The 24,920-nt window shown below is 45.3% G+C and overlaps 1 protein-coding gene across 3 annotated transcripts; it reads left to right on the forward strand.

The window, feature by feature from the left end:
- Positions 1 to 247: 247 nt before the first annotated feature.
- LOC132387617 (zinc finger protein 850-like) lies at positions 248 to 16,347 on the forward strand. Of its 3 annotated transcripts, none has more exons than XM_059959988.1 (3): positions 248 to 311; positions 1,237 to 1,404; positions 12,477 to 16,347. In XM_059959988.1, the coding sequence occupies exon 3, from the start codon at positions 12,871 to 12,873 to the stop codon at positions 14,770 to 14,772; it is 1,902 nt and encodes a 633-aa protein (XP_059815971.1). In that variant the 5' UTR covers positions 248 to 311; positions 1,237 to 1,404; positions 12,477 to 12,870; the 3' UTR covers positions 14,773 to 16,347. The 3 variants fall into 3 exon arrangements, with proteins under 3 accessions (XP_059815971.1, XP_059815972.1, XP_059815970.1); XM_059959989.1 differs by having other exon boundaries at positions 273 to 311; positions 1,241 to 1,404; XM_059959987.1 differs by lacking the exon at positions 248 to 311 and adding an exon at positions 700 to 802.
- Positions 16,348 to 24,920: the final 8,573 nt, after the last annotated feature.

The raw sequence follows: 24,920 nt of genomic DNA on the forward strand, positions 1-24,920 counted from the left end.
ATGTGAGTGGCATGTTTGCTTCTTTCCAAAGAGTAATGGACAGCTGGAGTCACTGCCCCGGGAAGGGGGGGGGGGGGGGGGTGGGTGGAGAGAGAGAGAGAGAGAGAGAGAGCGCGCGCGCGCGCGCGCGCGAGGAGGAGTCACGTGATCCGATTTGCCCCTCCCATTTAACCACAGATGAGCTGCAACTCTGCGTCGCTTCCGAGGCCCCGCCCTCCGGATGATGCGCCAATATCTTTGCGCATGCTCACAGTCTCCAGGTGGGTTGCGTTCTGCGGATTTGGGATCACTGTCTGCGGGCTGAAGAATCGGTGAGTATTGAGACCGATCCCGGGCGGGGAGATCCGATGTTGGCCTTGAGCCCCGAAATGAGGGCCTATTACTCATTTAGTACCCAGTTATCTGGGCTCGTCAGAAATGTATCGGCTTCACGGAATCTGCATTAAGCGATCCAAACCAGGAGCCCAGGCTGTCTATTTTCTCAGCACTGAAAGGGGAGTCCCGCCAACAGGTCACGTGAGGCTGTGTGCCGCAGATCTGCCCCGCCCCCCGCTTTGTGACGCACGATCACGTGGTGTGTTGCGAACAAGGTTTACAAGAATAATCTCAGGAATGATCGGCTTTATGTATGAGGAGCATTTGATGGTTGTGGACCTGTGCTCAATGGAGTTCAGAGGGACAGTGGGGTTTGTGGAGGGATGTATGGTTAAGTAAACCTACCGAATGCTGGAAAGCCTGGATACAGTGGACATGGAGAGGATAGCACAGGCTCAGAATAAAGACACTTCCCTTTAAAATTGAGGTGAGAAAATTTCTTCAGCCAAAGGATGTCTGATCTGTGGAATTTGTTGCCGCAGAGGGTGGTTGAGGCTGCCATTTGGTTATGTTTATGACAGAGATTAATATATTGATGATTGCTAAGTAGCTTCAGGGTTACAGGAGGAAGGCAGGAATATGGTGTTGGAATGAAAATCAGCCATGGTTGAATGTTGGGCAAACCAGATTGATCGAATCAACTAATTTTGTTCCTGTATCTTGTGTCTTACCATGACTGAATGATGGCTCCTTCTTCTCCCATATCTTTTTGTGACGTGTGAGTGACAATAAAAGATTGTTCACTGAGATCATTATATTCAACATTTAAATTTCAATGAGTTTTGCTCTTAGTCGCATTAAGCAGAAATGTTTGGTTCTCCTTACTATTGTCAATGTGCTTCATTATTTTTCATGTTAAAGTCAGACCAGCGGTGAGAGATTTATTGGAATAAAAACCCCAACTGGAAGCAAACCACGACTGAAGATGAGGGAACATCAACAAGTGAACCAGCCCGAGGATTGAGAGCATCAACTGAAGAGAATCCATCTGACTCGGAGATTCCAGTGATTCAGTCAGGAGAAAGTTTGGTGAGTCTCATTTACTCAAACACTGGTCCTTTAGACATTACATACCTGTACAAAGGATGGTGAGAAATAGTTGGAGGGAGACTGAATGTGCCCAGCAGAACCAGTTATGCCTCTGTCAGACCCAGTTGCAATCACTCCAGGTCTGGTAATGTGCTTCCAGCAGCCCAGCCCTTTAAAACCACTCCCATTCTGTGGAAGTCGAATCTGGAAAAAGTCACTCAAAGACCATATAAATACAAACTCTTTACTTCAAGCACCTGGGACTTACTCAGTTAGTCGTTCAAACAGGAACAGTCTGTGACTGTTCCCGCCCAATCCACTAACTGACTAACAATTCCCCTTACACCACAGGTATATCTGTCCAGATACCCACCACACAAGGCAGGTTGGAACCAAAGTTATTTACTATATTACAGACCCTTAAGATAAATTACAAAATAGTCATAATGGCTTACACACACAGGACAGACTGAAGCTGTCCTATCTCTACGCATGAGGGCACAATTCAGATAAACATCCAGAAACCCTAGCTAGCTACCCTCAAGAAGAAATATGGCTCAGCATGGCTTGGTACATTGGCTGATCATCAGCAATTTCTTTCAGAGGAACAGGCGGCTATTGTTTAAGGAAGTGTTAACCCTTTTACATAGTTCACCACTCCCTCCTTTTGATCATTACATGATCAAGCAGTAATTTTTTCACAGAGAAAGCAACCGTGTACAACATTGACTTATCAATGGATAAAAACAGTGCACAACAGTAAATATAACAATGATGTGCACAACTATTAAGCCATAATGCAATATCATGCCTCACATATTACCAAACAGGCCTTCAAATACTAACATTTCGACCCTTCGGTGAACCTGTGTAAATCCTGCCCTACTTTCTTGATGCTATCAATCTCCCTGGCAGTGTGCTCGGAAAGGGATGTAATGTTGGTAGACTCATCAGGGATATAGGTGCAGCATTCTATGTCACTAATAGCACAGGTTCCCTCTTTCTAAGTGAGGATAAAATCTAAAGCCATATGATTCTGTATGACTGTTTGCTGGATTGCAATCATTTCAGTGGATATTTCTGTTACTTGGGTCTCTGTTTCTGTCAGAGCTTCTGCAGTATTGTGGCCGGCTCCTCAAGTGCTGTAGCCAAATTGATTATCTTTGGTGGATTCCTGGCTACTCCACAGGAGAGAAAAGTGATCATCCAAAATCACTCAGTCTCAGTTATTCCTCTCCGCTGCTAGGCCCCTGCAAGTATGGTCAGGATGCATGTTTCCCAGTCTAGGAAGTTGTGTTTGGTGGGAGCCTGAGATACCATCCCTCAAAACACTGACAGCCACAATCATCTCTGACTGGACCACAGTTCCTCATCTCTCTTCCCCTGGCGTAATTTGTGAAAGCCCAGGCTGAGAGTTCCTCACTCTGGCTGAGAGGGATTACTGACATTGGAATCATAGTTTTACTATGCTGCAGAATTTCGGCACAAACCCAGCAGGCCCCTAGTACTACCTGTTCGGCATCGGTGTGACAGTGACACAGAAATGTGTTAAAATGGGGACCCTGGATGCTGGGGTGATCCCTCTCAAAGACATAAACACGAACACCAGTGTTACATACCTGTAACAATTTAATTGAACCAGCAGCTATAGACCAGACATGGAGTCTGGTTTTGATATTAACACCACTATCTTTATTTGTATCTACTTATACTATAACAACTTAATCAAAACAATCAAAAGGGACCTTTGGGTTCAAATCCATACATCCCTCAAGGTTGCTGCACAGGTTGATATGGTGGTTAAGAAGACCTATGGTATGCTAGGCTTCATTAACAGGGGATTGAGTTCAAGAGTAGAGAGGTCATGTTGCAACTCTACAAATCTCTGGTGAGACTGCACTTTAAGAGTATTATGTTCAGTTCTGGTCACCTCATTATAGGAAGGAGGTGGACGCTATGGAGAGGGTGCAGAGGAGATTTACCAGGATGTTGCCTGGTTGGAGAACAAGTCATATGAATCAAGGTTAGCAGAGCTGGGACTTTTCACTTTGGAGAGTAGAAGAATGAGAGGGGACTTGATAGAGGTCTACAAGATTATGAGAAGCATAGACAGGGTGGATAGTCAGTCTCTGTTTCCCAGGGCAGCAATAGCAAACACCAGAGGGCATATGTACAAAATTAAGGAAGGGAAGTCTAGGGGAGACATCAGTGGTAAGTTTTTTTCACACAGAGGTTTGTGGGTGCCTGGAATGACTTGCCAGGGATGGTGTTGGAGGCTATAACATTAGGGCTATTTAAGAGCCTCTTGGACAGGCACATGGATGAAAGAAAAATAGAGGGTTATATGGTAGTGTGGATTTAGTACATTTTTTTTAAGGGTTATATGGATCGGCACAACATGAAGGGCTGAAGGGGCTGTACTGTGCTGTAGTGTTCTATGGTTAACAGTGTTATGTGTATACATATGTGTAAATATAACTCCCAAACCATTGAGCTCAGGGAATACCAAGCTTAGAGTCTGAAGATGGTAAAGTATGAAAGTTCAGCTCATCCCCCGAATAAATGATGAAAGAGAGATATTTGTAATCCAAGGTGAATGTCGAGAGTAGGCAATTGCTTCCAATTCCACAAGTTCCACGGTGGTAAAACAGGATAACAGTCGCCGAAGATCTTATCCGTCTTCGTTCCAAATCCACATTTGAATTATCACCAAAACTAGCTGATAACAGGGGTACCGTCTTCAAAGGGAACTACCACCCAGGCAAGGGTTAACACACAGGTAGATTCCACAAGGTACTCTCAATCCCGATCCAACACACAAAGTATTACCGACAGTGATTTCCACAGAATACCTTTCTCACAAGTGGTCACCAGATAACGCACCCAAATCCAATTAAGGGTTAACAAAAGTAGTAGCCACGGGATACTCCATCAAAATCCCCATATGGATTATAGGAATTATCACCAACAGTGATTTGTCACGGGGTACCCTGTACAAGTGAGTTACCACCCCCAGGCAAGGGTTGGCACAAGTGGTCTTCACAGGACACTGCCAAACATAAAGATCCACTCCAGTGGATCAAACCAAGTGACAATCACACATTCAGTATTGTTCTGTGGGCACAGGAGAGTTCAAACAGCGAACTTCGGCCACTAGGTCCTTTGTTTCCAACCTTCCATCCTCTTTCTTTCTCTCCGTCTGACTGTCTGTCTCTGACTGTCCTTGCTTAAATAAAGCAAACTCCGAGCTAGGTAAACACAAGCTGTGAGCAAGTGTAAACACGCTGCAGAGTCAAATAATTCCACCCCTCCCTCTCTCTCAGTAAGAATCAAACAGCAGCTGAGAAAGCTGGCGGATGACATCACTCAGGCACTCTCTCTTAAAATGACAGTCCATGGCAAGAAACCTCGAGGTTCGACACACCACTATCAACCAATACATTTTCCTTTATTCCGAGAGAGCCCTTCTACTCAGTTCCTTCAGTAACACGTTTGTAGTCTGTTCGATATATCCACCGAGATTGCCCCTTCAGTCTCAGAGCCGTGGAGTGGTCAGTAACACCTAATATGCTCCTCTCCACCAAGTTCTGAGTTTCCCTCAATCCCAGTTCTTGGTCAGGTCAAAATTCCCAGGTTCTTGGGTGGGATAGTCACTCCTCTCTGCGTGGTAGTTCTCTTCCTTGTAAGCCAATCGTACCTGTGAATGTAATGCTTGGAAAAGTTTGTTTAGTTGGCATATGCATTTCCCCATCTCTTCCCCTAGGGTATGCATATCCAATTTACCTGGTAGACTTTCTGAGAACAATGGTGCACAAGGTCTTGGTCCACAGGGTGTCCTCATGGGCCGTCCATAAATGATTTCAGTTGGTGACAACACTGATTTCCCCTGTGGGGTGACCCTCATGTGGAATAGGTCTAACAGTAGGACCTTCAACCAAGTGAGTCCAGTCTCCGCTGTTAGTTTGGCCAATTTACTCTTCAGAGCGCCATTGACACTTTACAATAAGCCAGCGGCCCGTGGGTGGTGTACAGAGTGGAATTGTTGCTTGATAGCTCGTTTGTTACACACCCCTTCGCTTGCTTTCGCCACGAAGTGTGGGCGATTGTCAGAGCTCAGCATCTCTGGCAGGCCGTACCTGGGAATTATATCCCGTAATAATACCTTCACAACAGTCATAACAGTATTATTGGTAGTTGGAATAGCTTCAATCCATCTATTAAATACTTCTGTAATAACTAAGCAGTATCTATAGCAATGTATTCTAGGCAATTCAGTAACATCAACTTGGCACTGCATGCACGTTTTGGCCCATTCACTGACCTTGCGGAGTCCGTGCCAAACAAACCTGTCAAAATGGTCAAGGGAGTCGTACCCGGTGTGCAGGGTGCAGGTTAGCAACCATTCCCTCCTTTTCCAGGTGTGTACATAATTGACCAATATAGGTAAAAACTGTGTAGGAACACAAACCTGTCCCACTGTGGTGTTCCAAAAACCTGGGTCGGGGTCTTTCTGGCACCCCATCTGGGACCACAGCTTGCACTCCTCCTCACAGGTGTCCCCCTGAGAAGTACGTAACTCTCGCATGTCTGGCAAACTTGTTCTGCCTGAGTCATGGAGGATTGCTTGATGGGAACCCGAGGAGACTACAACTATCGAGGATTGTGCAGCACTTTTCGCTGTGTAATCTGCTAAAGCATTGGGTTTAGTGACCTGTTTGGACATGCGGGTGTGGGCCGCACATTAATAATGGCCAGAACTCAAGGTAGCTGTGGAGCAGTGAGTAAGTTGTTTACAAAGGTGGCATTACTAATGGGGTGGCCAGAGCAAGTCAGGAATCCCCATGTTCCCAGAGAGCCCGGTAGTCATGTACAACTCCAAATGCATAACGGGAGTCCGTGTAATTGTTCTCACTTTTATCTGTTGCTCGGATACAGGCACAAGTCAGAGCAAACAGCTCAGGCTTCTGGACGAGACAGCTGTTTCAAAAGAATCCCGCTCAAATACTTCACTGTCAGTTACTATCGCATCACCAGAATATTGTTTCCCTGCTGGATCCACAAAAGGGCTTCCATTCTCATAAAACATTGCCTCGGGCTTGAGGGGATATAGCAGAATGGATGGGAATCTCTGTCCTCTTTTCATGGTGATCCAGATGGGGGGCAGTTTTAGAAATTAACAAGCAAGGCCAATTTCATGGCCTGAAATTGCGCAAAGATGGGGTACAGCCTCTTGGGTTCAGTCAATATTAAAAGAGTGTCTTACCAGATGTCCTGTCTTCACCTGAGTCCTTCCAGTATCAGAGTTGGCATGCGGCCAAGTCTGGCCAGCCTCCCTAGGTGCTGGAGGCTTGTTGCATCAGGGTGTAGGCAAGGAACCCTAGGCTCTTTGGCTTGAACCCAAGGCAAACCCTCACGGTGTATGGGGAACCACCTGTCCTGTTTGTCACCAAAGGAAATCCGGAACTTCGGCCAGTAGTACAATGTTCTCTCTTCCTTTATCCACTCTGTGACTGGGAACTTTGTCCCTAGAGGGGTGCATAATACTGGCTTTTCTCAATCCCCCTGGAATTCCACCTGCAGTGGCTGTGTATGTGAATACGTGCGTTCCGTGCCTTCGAACCCAGACAGAGTGATTGTAGTGTTTGATAGCTGGAATCCATTTTCCGATATTACTTCCTGATTGAGAGTGGCTGTGGTTGCCGGCATATCAATCATAAACGGAATTGGAATTCCAGCAACTTGCAATGTTCCGTTGGGCTCTTCCTGAGGGATGGTACTCACGGCAGGAAGCATCCTAGCTTGTTAATTTGAAAACGGGTTGTTGTCCCCACCTGTCTCTTGGTAGGTTTTTCTTCCCATTTCTGATCCCCAGATATCGCCCTCTTGTGTCCTTCTTCCCACTGAACATCTACACCGTTAATATTAGTTCCCTTCAGGGTAGATTGGGATTTGAAAGTCAGGTCCCAACAATATGTTAAAGCTCGTCACATTCGATTTTGGTCATTGTCAGGCCATCCATGTTATTTGTTTTAATCATGTTGGCTAACTTAGTTGGTAAGTATTGGAGCAGTAGGGAGTTAAACTGGGGGGACAGATTCCCGCCTTTAAAGGCTTGGTCAGATGTTGTTCAGTCCTCAGATGGAATCAGCAATCAAATGGCTGAGCATGGTGCGATGAATGTGCTGAGCTGTGTATATCATAAAGCAAGAAGCATCGTAGGAAAGCCAGATGAGCTCAGGGCAGGGAATTATGATATTGTAGCCATGATTGGGACTTTGTTGCACCCAATAGTCTGAGGGATTTAGAGGAACAAGTTTTTAGAGAGATTGCAGACCATGCCAAGAAACAAAGGTTGATGCAGTAAGTGATTTTAACTTTCCATATATTGACTAGGACTCCCATAATATAAAAGGACTAGATGGGGTAAAGTTTGTCAAATGTGCCCTTAATCAGTGCATAGGATTCCCAACGTAGAAGTGTGCAATAAGCTGTTAGGAAATGATCCAGGGCTGATGACAGAAATTAGTGATCGTAATGCCATGAGAATCAAAAGCAAATATGGAAAAAGAGAGGTCTGGACCATGGATTGATGTTCTAAATTGGAGAAAGGTCAATTTTGATGGTATCAGAAAGGATCTGATAAGTGTGGTTTGTGACTGGCTGTTTTCTGGCAAAGGAGTACTTGGTAAGTGTGAGGCCTTCAGAAGTGAAATTTTGAGTGTGTTGAGTTTGTATGTGTCTGTCAAAATAAACGTTGAAAGGTAACTGATGCAGGGAACCTTGGTTTTCAAGAGATATTGAGGCCCCGGATATTTTATTCTTCTGAATGCCTCAGACTGTTGGGTGCTACCAAGACTCATTAATGACTACAAATCATAAATCCATGCGAGCTCATCTGACTTTTTTTTTAGTCATCTTCTGTTGGTTTCTAAAAGCTTCCCAATAGTTTTTGCTCTTGGTTGTTTGCTCTCTCTTTGGTTTTTCTGTTGCTTTGGCTTCTCATTTTAACCATGGTTGTGTTCTCCTGCCTTTCCTATGCTTCCACTTCATTGGGCTGCATCGATCACTCAGCTGCCGAATTGCTCCCAGAAACTCCAGCCATTGCTGCTCTGTTGTCACTGCTACCTTTCCCCTTACAAGTTTGGCCAGCTTCTCTGTCATAGAAACATGGAGAAGTTCAGTAGAGAAACAGGCTATTTGGCCCACCTAGTCAATGCCGAGAACACATTTAAGCTGTCTAATTCAACTACCTGCACTGGGACAATCACCCTTCATGCCCCTACCATCCAAGTACCTATCAAACTTCTCTTATTGTTGAAACCGGGCTTATATTCACCACTTTTGCTGGCATCTCATTCCCCACTCTCACGACCATTTCATTAGAGAGCTTTCCCAAATGGTACCGTTAAATTTTCACCTTCCCCACTTACCCATGACCTCTCGTTGTCATCCTACCCAACCTCAGCGGAAAAAGCTGTTTGCATTTACCCTATCTATACCCTCATAATTCTAACAGATCCTCAAAGCAAACTTACTTTCTAATGCTCAGAGCCTTTTTTAGGTTTATAAAGTGATGAAGGGCATTGATCGTGTGGATAGTCAGAGGTTTTTCCCCCAGGGTTGAAATGGCTAACACGAGAGGGCATAGTTTTAAGGTGCTTGGAAATAGCTACCGAGGGGATGGCAAGGGTAAGTTTTTTACCTGGAAAATAGTGGGTACGTGTAATCCACTGCCAGCAGCGGTGGTCGAGGCAGATACAATAGGGTGTTTTAACAGCCTCTTAGATAGGCACATGGAGCTTAGAAAAATAGAGGGCTATTTGCTAGGGAAATTCTAGGCAGTTTCTAGAGTAAGTTACGTGGTTGGCACAATGTTGTAGGCTGAATGGCCTGGAATATGATGTAGATTTCAATGCTCAATGTTCTATGTTGAACAGTGAAATAACATCTCTTCTTTAATCTGTACAGTGTCCATGATTTTAATGTGGCTTTTTCACACTCCAATAGAACCTTTGTCTATCTCCTGAGTAAATAGAGATGAAAACATATTTAAGATCTCCCCCATCTGCTTTGGTTCCATACGTGGATTGCCATTCTGGTCTTACAGTGAACCAACTTTGTGCCTTACAATCCTTTTGCTCTTAATCTATCCCTGGAGTCCTTGATGATTAATCTTTTCTGCAAGGGCAACCTCATGTCTTCTCTTAGCCATCCTGATTTACCTCTTATGTGTTCTCTTGTATTTTTTACACTTCAAAAGAACCTGCCTGCCGATCCCTGTTATGCAACTCCATTTTGTGCTTCACCAGTGTCTCAATATATCTTGAAATCCAAGGTTCCCTGCAGTTTCTATCTTTACCTTTTATTCTGACAAACACATACCAACTTTGTACTTTCAAAATTACACTTTGAAGGCCTCCCACTGACCAAGCACACCTTTGCCATAAAGCAGCCTGTCCCAGTCCACAGTTGCCAGATCCTAGTGTCTTAATTCCAGGTGTTGATCCATTCCCTGAACACATCCACCTTTCCTATCATGCACCTTGCATTGAGATATACAGGGCTCAGCATATTCACTGCATCATGCTCAATGTTTTTCATTCCTGACTTTGTCTGAGTTCTGAACAACACCTGTCTTCAAAACCCCTCCACTATCTGTTCTGTTATTCAGGCATCCATTCCCCCTGCAAATTTAGTTTAACCCCACTTACCCCCACCCCCCAACATGCAGCTGTATCATCCCTTTGTTTTGATAGTGTTTTGATCACTCCCAGATCAATAAAAAGGAGGTGCATACAGGCAGATAGGAACAAATGGGCTACTTATGAGATACAGGAAATTCAAGTGAACACTGATGAAAGAAGGCATGGATTCTGCAGATATGTTAAGTGCAAAAAATTGCAAGGGAAAAAATTAATCCTTTGCAAGATCAGAATGGTAATCCATATGAGGAGACAAAATAGATTGGGGAGATTTTTTCTGCATTCGTATTTACTCAGGAGATTGACACAGAGTCTGTAGATGTGAGGCAAAGTAGCATCAGCTTCATGGACACTGTACAGATTACAGAGGTAATCTTGTTGCCGTATGAAGGAAAATTACCAGGAATATATCCCCAGTGCCTGACAAATTGTTCCCTCGGACCCTGTGGAAGACAAGTGCAGAAGTTGTAGGGGCCCAAGCACAGATATTTAAATCATCCTTAGTGACAGGTGAGGTACTGGAAGATTGGAGGACAGCCAATGTTGTTCTGCTGTTCAAGAAAGGCTCTAAAAATAAACTAAGAAATTGTACCTTGGTAAGCTTGACATCAGCAGGGGGAAAGTTATTCTAACATATGTGCAGGAACTGGAAATAAGTATTTGGATCGATGTGGACTGATTAAGGATGGATAGCATAGCTTTGTGCATGGTAGGTCATGTCTAACCAATCTTATAGAGTCTCGAGGAAGTTATCAGGGAAGTGGATGAAGGCAAGGCAGTGGATGTTGTCTACATGGACTTCGGCAAGGCACTTGACAAAGTCTTATATGGGAGGTTGGTCAAGAAGGTTCAGTCACTCAACATTCAAGATGAGATAGTAAATCGGACGAGACACTGTCTTTGGGAGAAGCCAGAGTATGGTAGCAGATGGTTACCTCTCTGACTGGAACCCTTTGACCAGTGGTGTGTCATAGGGATCAGTGCTGGATCTGATGTTGTTTGTCATCTATATCAGTAATCTGGATTACTGTGGTTAACTGCATCAGTAAATTTGTTGATGACAACAAGATTGGGGTGTAGTGGACAGCAAGGAAGATGATCATGGCTTATAGTGCGACCTGGACCAGCTGGAAAAATGGTTTGCGAAATGGAAAATGAAATTCAATGCAGACAAGAGTGAGGTGTTGTATTTGACTGGTTGGGCACTGAGGAGTGTTGTAGAAGAAAGGGACCTGGGAATACAAGTCCGTAATTCACTGAAAGTGGTGCCACAGTTAGATAGAGATGGAAAGAAAGATTTCGGCCCATCGGCCTTCATGAACCAAAGCACTATCAACAGTAGGTAGATGTTATGTTGACTTGTAGAAGGTATTGGTGAGGCCTAATTTGGAATATTTTGTGCAGTGTTGGTCACCTACCTACATGAAAGTTGTAAAAGAGGTTCTGAGAGTTCAGAGAAAATTCACAAGGATGTTGCCAGGTCTGGGTGACTTTGGTAACAAGGAAAGATTGAACAGGATAGGATTTTATTCCTTGGAATGTAGAAGATTGAGGGGAGATTTGATTGTGATAGAGGGGCATAGATAGACTAAATGCAAGCTGGCTTTTACCACGGAGATGGTGTGCGACTACAACCAGAAGCCATGGGTTAAGGGTGAAAGGTGAAATGTTAAGGGGAAATGTGAGGGGAAACTTCTTCACACAGATGGTTATCTGGGTGTGGAATGAGCAGCCAACACAAGTGGAGAATTCGAGCTGAATTTAAGGAGGTTTGTGTAGGTACCTGAATGGTAGGGTTGTGGGAGTGGGCAGTTTAAATAGTTTAGCACAAACTAGATTGTCCAAAGGGCCTGTTTCTGTGTTGGTACTTTTCTGCAAGGGCCTGAAATAATTCAAAGATTCACTCTGTGTCCATTGAACAGCTGTGTGGACCAACTATTCATCTCAGCAGGAAATTTTTATAAGGCATTAAAACTGTGGCACTTTAAGTTAATAATACATATGGGAAAATTCCAGCTGCCCATTAAGAAAGACTATTTGTGTGAGAATGTTTCAGTTACTGTGTGGCCAGGCACCCATGCAGCTCAGCAGGAACAGGGAATAATACCAATGGAGAGAGCCAAACTGAGCCAGGTCACAGATTTGAGATGGCAGAAATGCCCCATTCCTATAGAAACAAGAAGAGCATCAGGGAATTGATGGTTATTCCAGATACCAGCACTGTGCCCAGTTAGAAGTTGATTTCTCTGTCCAACTTGGGTGGAACCTCACTATAACAGTGTGATGCTGGATCAAACCTTGGCAACTCAAGTAATCTCATCTGAAGTGTTGTCCTACTCCCGTTGATGCATTTTGTAAATCTTTTTACAGGTTAAAAACGAGAAGGAATTTGTCTCCCAGAAGCTCAAACATGGCACACCAGTTTTGCTGTCTCTGTCTAGATATTTAAGAGGTGAAGCAAGGGATTCAATCAACCTTCCTATCTGATCAGACTACGGGGCAGGATTCACTCAGTCATTTGACCAACTGGCACCTCCATTATTTTACACAGGGGAGAGCCCATTCTTCTGCTCAGGCTGTGGGAATGGATTCAGTCAGTCATCTCAACTGAAGGTACATCAGTAAGTTCACATTGGGCAAGGTCATTCACCTGTTCTGTGTGTAAAAAAAATATTTAGTCTGTCATCCCACCTGTGGACCCACCAGTCAGAAGCTGGTCATCTGCTAAATTTCTGGGGAAGGATTCACTCGGTCATCTGACCTAATGGCTCACCAGTCAGTTCACACAAGGGAGAAGCCATTCACCTGCTCAGACTGCGGTAAGGGATTTACTCGGTCATCTGACCTAAAGGTACATCAGCGAGTTCACACTGGGGAGAAGCCATTCACCTGCTCAGTCTGTGGGAAGGGATTCACTCGGTCATCCTACCTGCAGAATCATAAGCAAGTTCACACTGGGGAGAAGCCATTCATCTGCCTAGAATGCGGGAAGAAATTCACTTTGTCATCCAGCCTGCGGAGTCATCAGCGAGTTCACACTGGGGAGAAGCCATTCATCTGCTTAGAATGTGGGAAGAAATTCATTTCGTCATCCAGCCTGCTGAGTCATCAGCGAGTTCACACTGGAGAGAAACCGTTCACCTGCTCAGAATGTGGGAAGGGATTCACTCATTCATCCAGCCTACAGAGACACCAGCAATCTCACACTGGAGAGAAGTCGTTCACCTGCTCAGTCTGTGGGAAGGAATTCACTCAGTTATCCAACCTGCAGAGTCATCAGCGAGTTCACACTGGAGAGAAGCCATTCACCTGCTCAGAATGCGGGAAGGGATTCACTTTCTCATCGACACTTAAGGTACACCAGCGAGTTCACACCAGGGAGAAACCGTTCACCTGCTCAGACTGTGGGAAGAGATTCACTTTCTCATCTAACCTGAAGGTACATCAGGTGGTTCACACTGGGGAGTGGCCGTTCACCTGTTCAGTCTGTGGGAAGGGATTCATTAACTCAACTGAACTGATAGTTCATCAGCGAGTTCACACTGGAGAGAGGCCATTCACCTGCTCAGACTGTGGGAAGGGATTCATTAAGTCAGCTGAACTGAAGGTTCATCAGCGAGTTCACACTGGGGAGAGGCCGTTTACCTGCTCAGACTGTGGGAAGGGATTCACTTCCTCATCTAACCTGATGACACACCAGCGAGTTCACACCGGGGAGCGGCCGTTCACTTGCTCGAACTGTGGGATGAGATTCGCACGGTTATTCACCCTACAGTGTCACCAGCGAGTTCACACTGGGGAGAAGCCATTCACCTGCTCAGACTGTGGGAAGAGATTCACTCAGTCATCTGACCTAAAGGCTCACCAGCGATTTCACACCAAGGAGTGTCCATTCACCTGCTCGGACTGTGGGAAGGGATTCACTTTGGAATCGACTCTAGTGAAACACCAGCGAGTTCACACTGGGGAGAAGCCGTTCACCTGCTCAGACTGTGGTAAGGGATTCACTATGTCATCTCACCTACTGATTCACCAGCGAGTTCACACTGGGGAGAAGCCGTTCACCTGCTCAGACTGTGGGAAGGGATTCACTATGTCATCTCACCTACTGATACACCAGCGAGTTCACACTGGGGAGAAGCCGTTCATCTGCTCAGACTGTGGGAAGGGATTCACTTGCTCATCCCAACTGAAGGTACATCAGCGAGTTCACACTGGGGAGAAGCCATTCACCTGCTCAGAATGTGGGAAGGGATTCAGTCGGTCATCCAGCCTACAGAGTCATCAGCGAGTTCACACTGGGGAGAAGCCATTCACCTGCTCAGAATGTGGGAAGAGATTCACTCGGTCATCCCACCTACTGAAACATCAGCGAGTTCACACTAGGGAGAAGCCGTTCACCTGCTCAGACTGTGGGCAGGGATTCACACTGTCATCCCACCTACTGAGACATCAGCGAGTTCACACTGGGGAGAAGTCGTTCACCTGCTTAGACTGCGGGAAGGGTTTCACTCGGATATCCAACCTGCAGAGTCATCAGCGAGTTCACACTGGGGTGAAGCCATTCACCTGCTCAGAATGTGGGAAGGCATTCACTCGGTCATCGCACCTACTGAGACATCAGCGAGTTCACACTAGGGAGAAGCCATTCATCTGCTCAGAATGAGGGAAGAGATTCACTGATTCATCCACCCTACAGAGACACCAGAAAGTTCACACTGGGAAGAAGCCATTCACCTGCTCAGTCTGTGGGAAGGGATTCACTCAGTCCTCCACCCTACAGAAACACCAGTCAGTTCACACATTCTGAGCTATTCACCTGCTCAGAATGTTGGAAAGGATTCATTCAGTCATCCCAACTACTGGCACACCAGTCAGTTCTCATTGTTATTAATCCCTTGCTTTTGCTTGCTGAGGACATTCATTTTAAGAGAGAGAGTGATTAAGAAGGCAAATCAGTCTGGCTTGCAGCTTGTTTACATCACTCACAGCTTGTTTAGTTTTAACCGAGGAATCAGACACTCAGAGTCAGACGGAGATAAAGGAGGGAAAATGGAAGGATCGAAACCAGGGAACTAGTGGCCAAGAGTCACTGTTTAGAGCTTTCCTATGCCCACAAGTGTGGGTTAAGTATTGATTCACCATGCATCGAATGTGTGGTTGTCACCTTGTTTGATCCATAGGTGTGGATCAGATTTAAGGTATCCTGTGAAGACTACTTTTGTGTTAACGCTTGGCGGGGTGTGGTGTGATAATACACTTGAAGATGATACCCCTTGTGACAAGTCACTTTCGGTGATAATTCGTATGTGGATTTGGAACGATGAAGCATAAAATCTACAGCAACTGTTCTCTCATTTTACTACAATGGAACCTTTGGAATTCGACGTAATTGCCTTCTCTCGACATTTACCCTGGATTACAAATATCTCTCTCTCGTTACCTATTCCGTGGATGAACTGAACTTCCATACTTTACCATCTCAAGACTCTCAAGCCTTGTTTGGGAGTTATATTTTGTTACGCCCCAACCTCTGAGGGGCCGAAGGGTACAACGTAGCCCCCTCCTTTTTGAGAATCGCAAGATCGCTATGAATTCAGGTCAGGAGACCCAGGAAATGAGAGAAAGACACGCAGAATCCACATGGGGTTTTTAATGTCCCAGCCCCTCAGCGATACAAAGCCACGGGAAATGGTCATTGTCACTTGGAGATGGAATAGTGTATTGAGTTCCGTACTATTTAGTTGAAGCCCTCAGGGAATGAGCCGAGGGGGCTGGCTGAGAGATTGCATCATTCCAACCTGATTGACATCTGAGAACCTGTGAGTAACGATAAAAGAGGGTCTGGGGAACAACCCCTTTAGACGCACCAGGGAAACGATAGAAATCCCGTCTGTCCATCCTTGCCCGGATGACGAGTTTTCCACGGAACGGCTTAGCTAAAGGACCGACTACAAAAACAGAACTCTCGAAGGATTGACATCATAAAAAGGAAAGCCGGCAAGTTTAAAGCATCTCTCTCTCTTGACTCCAACAAAAGGCTGCAGCCTGCACAAACTTGAGTGACTTTTATATTTCCATCGGACAATACATTATCTCCTAGACAACGATAGAATTTTTTCTTATTGATTATTATTATACCCGCGCTTTTAGAATTAGTATTGACGACGTATATTATCTGTATGTTTGCATTGAAATTATTTTTGTGTATATTTTTCAATAAATACTGTTAAAAATGGTACCATCAGACTTCAACGGACCTCTCTATCTTTGCTGGTAAGTAACCCAGTTATGGGGTACGTAACAACTTGGGGTTCTCGTCTTGAGATTTGACATCAAATTGGGAGGCCAGTGAATCGGGAAAAGGAGTCCAAACTTGCATCTGGTACACGGGTAGCCAGACGGGAAACCAGCAAAGATGGATGTGGATGAATTTATAGAAAACCCGACTCTGGAACCGCTAGAGGCGGCCACCAAATTGGACTTGATAAATATGGCGAAGGGGCTAAATCTCGCAGAGGTGAGGTTGTCAATGAAAAAGCCAGAGGTGCGAATGGCCATAACTCAGTATTGTATTGTGAAGAATGTGTTTACAGTTGAGGTATTGGAAAATATCCCTGAAAAGGTACCAGCTAGTGGGACGGCTCAATTATAGTTTGAGAAATTAAGGTTGGAATATGAAATTAAATTAAAGCAGCTGGAAGCAGCTGAGAAGGAGAAAGGCAGAGCTGAGAAGGAGAAAGAAAGAGCCGACAAACAAAGGGAGCATGCGCTCCAGCTAAAGGAGTTAGAGGTGAAACGGGAGCATGAGCTCCAGCTAAAGGGGTTAGAGGTGAAAAAAGAGCAGGACAGAGCTGAGAAGCAAAGAGAGCATGAAATTCAGTTAAAACAGCTGGAGGCAGCTAAAAAGGAAAAGGAGAGAGCCGAGAAGGAGAGAGAGTATGATGAGGCAGAGAAAGAGGCAAAATGACTTGGATATGGAAAAGTTAAGGCAAGAGCGAAGAGCTCAAGGGTCAGACCGAGAGGAGCGTTTTAATGTTAGTCGGGAGTTGAGGTTAGTACCTTCATTCGAGGAAAGGGATGTTGAAAGTTATTTCTTGCTTTTTGAAAAGGTGGCAGTGTATCAGAATTGGCCCAAAGAGCAGTGGGTGGCGTTGTTACAAAGTGTGTTAAAAGGGAAAGCACAACGGGCATATGTGGCGTTGTCTATGGAGGAGGACGAGGCGGAGAATTATGACTAAGTAAAAGCGGCCATTCTCCGTACTTACGAATTGGTACCTGAAGCGTATAGACAAACGTTCTGAAATATAAAGGAAGGGTGGAATCAGATGTATACCGAGTTTACCTATGAGAAGGGTGTGCTCTTGGATTGTTGGTGTACAGCAGAAATAGTGGAAGAGGATTTTTGGCGTCTCGGGGAGGTAATTCTGATTGAAGAATTTAAAAGTGGTTTTTCGGAGGATATCCGGATGTATTTGAATGAGAAGCCTATTACGTCCATCTCCAAATTTGCTAGGTTCGCAGATGAATATGCCCTAACCCACAAGACAAAGCTTACCTCGAATAAAAGTTCCCAGAGAGATCGTGGGAACGATAGAGAAAGCCCGCTGGCTGAGGCAGAGGTCCCGCCGGCAGTTACTGGTAAGATTGGGGAGGAGAGGCAAGACAGCCAGAGATTTCCAGGCTTGACCTATTTTAATTATGGAAAGGGGGGACATATTGCATCTAGCTGCTTTGCTCCGAGGAAGGAGATAGGAAAGGGGAAAGCAGCAGTCCCTATTGGATGTGCCGTGATAATCAGTAAATCGACAAGAGAGCCCTGGGTAGACAGAGTACGAGAAGGGTCTGAGACTTGTATGTCAAATGGAACCGGGTCTGTGAGAGAGGGACACCCACCAGTTCCCGTGCGAATCTGGAGAGAGACGGGGGCTGAACTGTCATTGATTAGCCATAAGGTACTGGATTTTGGTTGCAAGATGGGAATGGTAGCTGTGAAAGGAATAGGAAAAGGGAAGGAAGTGGTGCCCTTGCATAGGTTCATTATGAATTGTGAGCTAGTCTCTGGACCAGTTGAAATGGGTGTGCGATCAGAATTCCCGAGAACTGACGCGGACGCCCTTCTGGGTAATGATTTCGCCGATGGTAGGGTTTGGTCAGCAATGAAGCTGACGAGACAGCCGGTGGAGGCCCCGCCCCAGATTCCAAGATCTATCCCGCATACGCGATCACTCGCAGCATGTCGAGAAAGGCAGCTGAGAACGAGAGCACTTTAAATCCAGCCAGTATCGAGTTGGCCGAGACGTTATTCCCAACCCTGTACCACGAGGGTTTAGAGGGTGGTAAAACTAAGAGTAGTAAAGTGAAAGAGAGTAAGAGAGAGGAGGTAGACCTGCCCTTAGCGAGGAGAAAAGTTCTAGAGGCACGAAATAAAGATGAGAAACAGACAGAGCTGTTAAAATGTCTAGGGTTGGACATGGATGATCTGTCTGGTTTGGCAGAACTGTTTGAAGAAGTGGAAAATTCTAACGGTGTTCCGGATGATGAAATGAGGGCAGTCCTAGATGAAAAGGGTACCCTTACCTTGAAGGAGTCTGCTGAGTTGGCAGATGAGGTTGTTTCAACCCATGGGGTTGAGTTTATTCCGGAAGGGAATTGCCCAGAGAGTAGCTGGGAGGAACAGGGGAATTTAGAATTTGGACCGGGTACGCATATTGAAAGCCTGGAAGAGGCAAATGTCTCGTTTCTGTGTGTCCAAGATGTGGATGCACGTGGTACTGAACCTAGTAATGGAGATCAGATAAAGTCTGAGGTATTTGATTCAGTTGAAAAGGAATGCAGTTCTTGTGGGTCAGATGGGCTTAGTTCAGTGAATAAAGGGTTAACCTTGATAATAGTGGGAAGTGAGAGTTCCCAGGTGTTTGTGCTCGAAGGTGTGTTTCAAGTTAATGAGGAGATCAAAGCTGGTGAGTTGAATATTATTATTGAAGGTAAAGGGAAATGTGTAGTTCCCATATTGAATGAAGAGAATTTAAAGGCTGTACTGATAACAGAAGCAGCAACCAAGCTACAGAGACAATGACTTGGTACCACAAAGCCTGTGAATCAATTACAGGTTGAGTTGGAAGGTAAAGGAGCCCCACACGCTATTGTTATTCCAGAGTGTGGTGTGAAAAGGCAGAAATTGAAATGTTGTTTGAACAAAGAGTTTAAACTGAAAACTAATAGCCTGAAGGGTCCTGAAGAGGAAACTAGCAACTTGCGTAAAATTAAGGCATTGGGTGGAAATTCGGAAGATGGTCTAAGTTTGGAACACATTGTTGATAAAATAACTCCTATGAAAGGAGCGGGCGAAAGCCTATTTCACCAGGGTGCCCAAGATCACCACGAGGAAATTAACCGGAGAAGAGGCGAGGGTTAATGGGGACACCATTTTTAAATAGCAGAAGCCGGTTTTAAGGGATTTCGCCAAAGTATGTGAATAATAAAGACAACCCCCATGGAAGCTTGACTGTTAATTTTGATAGTAACATAAAGATTAGTATTTTGCATGAACTTTTGTAGTACACACATAAGCTAAGATCACAACTCTTTAGTTTTGTTTGCTGAAGGAAATAAATAAAAATAGGTGGTGTAACGTTCTCCTTCGGGTGTAACGGAACGCCGAATTCAACGTCGAGATAAACCACAGTCAATGAAACCAGTTTGCAGTAAGATTAACCATTTACTGTTCACTCTTCATATTAACATATGGTGAAAAAGCGTTGCTCTCACTGTGATTTCTAATGCCTGCAAAACAACTTCTGCTCAGGTGTGCCTCGTGGTGAGCCCCCACCCTCGCGTTAATTTCAAACCGGTACTTTCCCACAAGAAGCGGCGAAACCGGATGTGACGTCAGCGCATGCCGATATATTTTACATGCAATGAATATACTTTAAACACTTCTAATTCTAACTAGAAAACACTATCGAATGAATTACTAAGCGAAAATACTATAAACTAAATAACTGTCGTAAAGACAGCATACTCCCCGCTTGACCTTCGTAAGGTCATAATGAACAGAGTACAAAACTTAGTCTCTTAATCAGTCATTGGGTAGAAGTAGAATAACTTCTGTAACTGGCCTTTGGTAAATTTTCACATCGCCTTGGTCGGTAGTCTTCAATTCGATCTTCCTGACATGTCCATCCCCGCGAGGGAATCTGGCAGTGATTCTGGCCATTGGCCAGCGGTTGCGGGCGATTTGCTTGTCCCTGAGCAGGACTAAGTCTCCTTGAAGATTCCTGCGGGGTTCTGTCCACTTTTGTCTCTGTTGCAACAAAGGTAGATATTCCTGTCTCCAGCGAGACCAGAACTGATTTGCCAGAGCCTGGACTTGTCTCCATTGCTTTGTGTACAAATCCTTGTCTGAGAAGTCTCCTGGTGGAGGAGGTGCTCCTGCCTTCTGTGTAAGGAGCATTGATGGCGAAAGTATGAAGAGGTTTTCTGGGTCAGAGGACACAGGCTGGAGTGGTTGTGCGTTTATAATGGCTGTGACCTCTGCCATTAGGGTGCACAGTACCTCGTGGGTCAATCGGGTGCGTTGCTGCAACTCAGGTTTCCCTTTCCGGGTTTTCCGTAAGGACGTGAACCGTTTGACTGCCTGCTCTTTGTTATCTGGTGAGCGCTGGCGTGGTTCTCTGAAAGGCAATGGGGCAACCCCATTATTTGCTTCATCTCTGAAGACCTTGGTGTCCTTTGTTTTTAAAGAAATGGCATCTTGAGCTGATTGTGCAAGTTTATTTCCGTGCTCGGTTTGAACAAAAACTGACTGACCTAGCGTCTCGTCAGTTACTTTACGCTTGTTAACGTCTTGTTGTGCTTCCTTAATGCACGGGACACTCGGGCAGGGTTGAAAGATTAAATGGCGGCCACCCTCTAGCACATTGGTCTTGAGTGTGTTAACCATCGGTTTGTGTACGTCTTCAGGGCACACCCCTCCTATCACCACCCAGCCTAGATCCAGGCGTTGTGCAAAGGGGGCGTCGTGTGGTCCATTGACCAGCTGCCTAACCTTGTGTACCCGGATTACATCTGTTCCTAATAGCAGGAGTATTTCCGCTTTTGGATCCAGTTCTGGGATGTGTTTGGCGATGTGGTGGAGATGTGGCTGGTGTAGCGCCGCACTTGGTGTCGGGATCTCAGTGCGGTTATTCATGATTCCATCGCACTCTAAGAGCGGAGGGAGACAGATGACGACTTTACCATCCAGGGACTCGATCTGGATGCCTTCTGCCTTCCTTCCTTGGGTTTCCATGTTGCCTGAGCAAGTTTTGAGGCAGTATGGGAACTGTTCACTCTCAATGTTAAACAATTTAAAGAAATCTGGACTGACTCGTGAGCGATTGCTCTGATCGTCCAGAATCACATAGGCTTTGATGGCCTTGTCTTTGGCTCCTTTAGGGTACACCTTCGTGAGGCAGATCTTGGAACAAGAACGGCTTGACTGAGCTTGACCGCAAACTTCTGTACAGTTCGAGCTGACAATTGTTGTCCTGGAGTGAGCCTCTCCCTCCCCGCCGTCCTGTTGTGGGGGTGAAAGAACGTCGTCGGTTTGCGGTGGACAATCCTTGCTAGGGTCGTTGTTAGTTGTAAGGGCTTCAGACTTGAGCACTGACACGGGTTTATCAATGTTGAAAACATTCGAAGAGGATCTACCTGGCTTGGTGTAAATCGAACTGCTTCCTGGACCCACGAGGCTAGGGTCGTTTCGCATCTTCGCCTCCTTGCACACAAACTCAGTGAGGTGCCTAAAGGGAGGAAATCGACCACCGTGGCCTTCCTTGTACTCTGAGGCAACAGTCAGCCACCTGTCCTGCAGCCCAAATGGAAGTTTGTCCACGATTTGTCTAATCCCGGATGGAGTATCTAGGTATACTAGACCAGCTGAGTAGCCATCTTCTTTGGCGCCTTGGATCTCCATGAGTAAATCTCCGAATTCTCTTAACTTAAAGTGATCTTTGGCTGACACCTTAGGAAAGTTTTCCAGACGTCGATATAGCGCCGCTTCAATAATTTCGGGGGGCCCCATATCTCTCCTGAAGTCTCTCCCACGCTTCGCTTAAGGCTAGCTCGGGTTTGTTGATGTACACTGAACGTATGCGTCTCACCTGGTCGCGTGATTCTTTCCCCAGCCATTTCCCCATAAGGTCCAACTTTTGGGTTACACTGAGCTGGACTCCGTTGATCGCGTTGGTGAATGTGGAGTACCATGCACGGTAATTTTCAGGTTTATCGTCAAACTGGTACAGTCCCGAAGTGACGAGATCCCGTCGTGCTAAATACTGCATCGTGGGATCAGCTGTAAGCGGCATGCGGGCTGGAGAAGTACGTTGTGCCTATATGACTGAGAGCGTACGTTTCTTATGGAATTTGCCATCCTGGATTCGACCTCTGCATCTCTTCGCATCAAACCTTGTAAGTTTGGTGTCGAGAAGTATTGGTTGTCAGCTCTTTCATTCTTGACTTCATCACGGAGTCGCGAGGGTAAATTGTTTTCCTCGTATGGATGTGATGCAATCGTGACTCTCTGAGGTTCCTCGTAGCTGGGGAAGTTATCGAATACGTATGGAGAGGGGAGACGAGCCTGCCAGTCTGTTTGATATTGTACGTAGTCGCTTGTGCGTTCCAATCTGGTCCTTTCTAAAGTAGATCTTACTTCGGTCAGATCATGCGTCCCTTCAGCTTCTTCTATGTACTCTGCTTCCGCCTTGGCAGCTTCTTCTTCTCTTTCTAGCTGCAGCACTTGCAACTCTGTCGATATTTTTGCCATTTCCAACTGGGTTTCGGCTTCTCTGGCGGCCCTTTCCTTCTGGATTTCGGCTTCTCCGGCAGCCTTTTCCTTCCGGATTTCGGCTTCTCTGGCGGCCCTTTCCTTCTGGATTTCGGCTTCTCTGGCGGCCCTTTCCTTCTGGATTTCGGCTTCTCCGGCAGCCTTTTCCTTCCGGATTTCGGCTTCTCTGGCAGCCTTTTCCTTCCGGATTTCGGCTTCTCTGGCGGCCGCTTCACTTTGTCTGGCGGCCCTTTCCTTCTGGATTTTGGCTTCTCTGGCAGCCTTTTACTTCTGGATTTCGGCTTCTCTTGTGGCCTGTTCCATTTTCAAAACTGCTTCTTGTCTGGCGTAACGCAGTCGCATCCTGGTGGCTTCTGCCTTGGCTCTTGCCTGGGTGGACTTACTTGATGCCGCTCTACTGTCCTTGTCGCTGGGCGCCATCGACTTGATGCTGGATCGAGCTGACATTGCAGCACTTGAAACACCTGATAATGCCGCTTTTTCACTGTAACGTTCTCCTTCGGGTGTAACGGAACGCCGAATTCAACGTCGAGATAAACCACAGTCAATGAAACCAGTTTGAAGTAAGATTAACCATTTACTGTTCACTCTTCACATTAACATATGGTGAAAAGGCGTTGCTCTCACTGTGATTTCTAATGCCTGCAAAACAACTTCTGCTCAGGTGTGCCTTGTGGTGAGCACCCACCCTCGCGTTAATTTCAAACCGGTACTCTCCCACAAGTCGCGGCGAAACCGGATGTGACGTCATCGCATACCGATATATTTTACATGCTATGAATATATATTAAACACTTCTAATTCTAACTAGAAAATACTATCGAATGAATTACTAGCGAAAATACTATAAACTAAATATAGACAGCACAGGTGGTTATTAAATTGAAGTCTGATGCTACAAGACTTTAGTAAGTTATAAGACTTTGAGTTATTAAAGGAAGTGAAAATGTAATCGTTAACAGTTTAGATGCCGAATTGAATGTATAACCTTATTACTCTGTAATGCAAAAAAAAGCTTTGTTAGATTCTAAAATCCTGTAAGACTCTGTATTACTAAAACGGTTTGAAACAAGAGGGTGTTACGCCTGTGCCCCAACTCTGAGCAGCAGAAGTGTACAAAGTAGCCCCCTCCTTTTTGAGAATCGCAGGATCGCTATTAATTCATGTCAGGAGACCCAGGATATGAGAGAAAGACACGCAGAATCCACATGGGGTTTGGAATGTCCTGGCCCCGGGAAACGGCCATTGTCTCTTGGAGACCTAACTGTGTATTCAGTACCGTACTATTTATTTGAAGCCCTCAGGGAATGAGCCGAGGGGGCTGGCTGAGGGATTGCATCATCCCAACCTGATTGACATCTGAGACCCCGTGAGTAAGGATAAAAGAGGGTCTGGGGAACAACCCCTTTAGACGCACCAGGAGAAACGATAGAAATCCCGTGACAGCGTTTAATAGTGACAGCCGGTGGTGACTCGTGTGTGTGTGTGTGTGTGTGTCCATCCTTGCCCGGATGACGAGTTTTCCACGGAACGGCTTAGCTAAAGGACCGACTTCAAAAACGGAACTCTCGAAGGATCGACATCATAAAAAGGAAAGCCGGCAAGTTTAAAACATCTCTCTCTCTCTCCTGACTCCAACAAAAGGCTGCAGCCTGCATGAATTTGAATAAGTTTTACATTTGTATCGGACAATACATTATCCCCTACACAACAATAGAGTTATTTCTTATTGATTATTATTATACCCGCGCTTTTAGATTTAGTATTGATGACGTATATTATCTGTATGTTTGCATTGATATTATTTTTCTGTATTTTTATCAATAAATACTGTTAAAAATGGTACCATCAGACTTCAACGGACCTCTATCTTTGCTGGTAAGTGACCCTGTTACGGGGTACGTAACAATTTACACACATATATACACATAACAATGTTAACTTTTGTTTATCTTGCTTAAATTACTTTATTATTAGTACATACT

The sequence above is a fragment of the Hypanus sabinus genome, unplaced genomic scaffold (genome assembly GCF_030144855.1).
Source record: "Hypanus sabinus isolate sHypSab1 unplaced genomic scaffold, sHypSab1.hap1 scaffold_204, whole genome shotgun sequence".
NCBI lineage: Eukaryota > Metazoa > Chordata > Chondrichthyes > Myliobatiformes > Dasyatidae > Hypanus > Hypanus sabinus.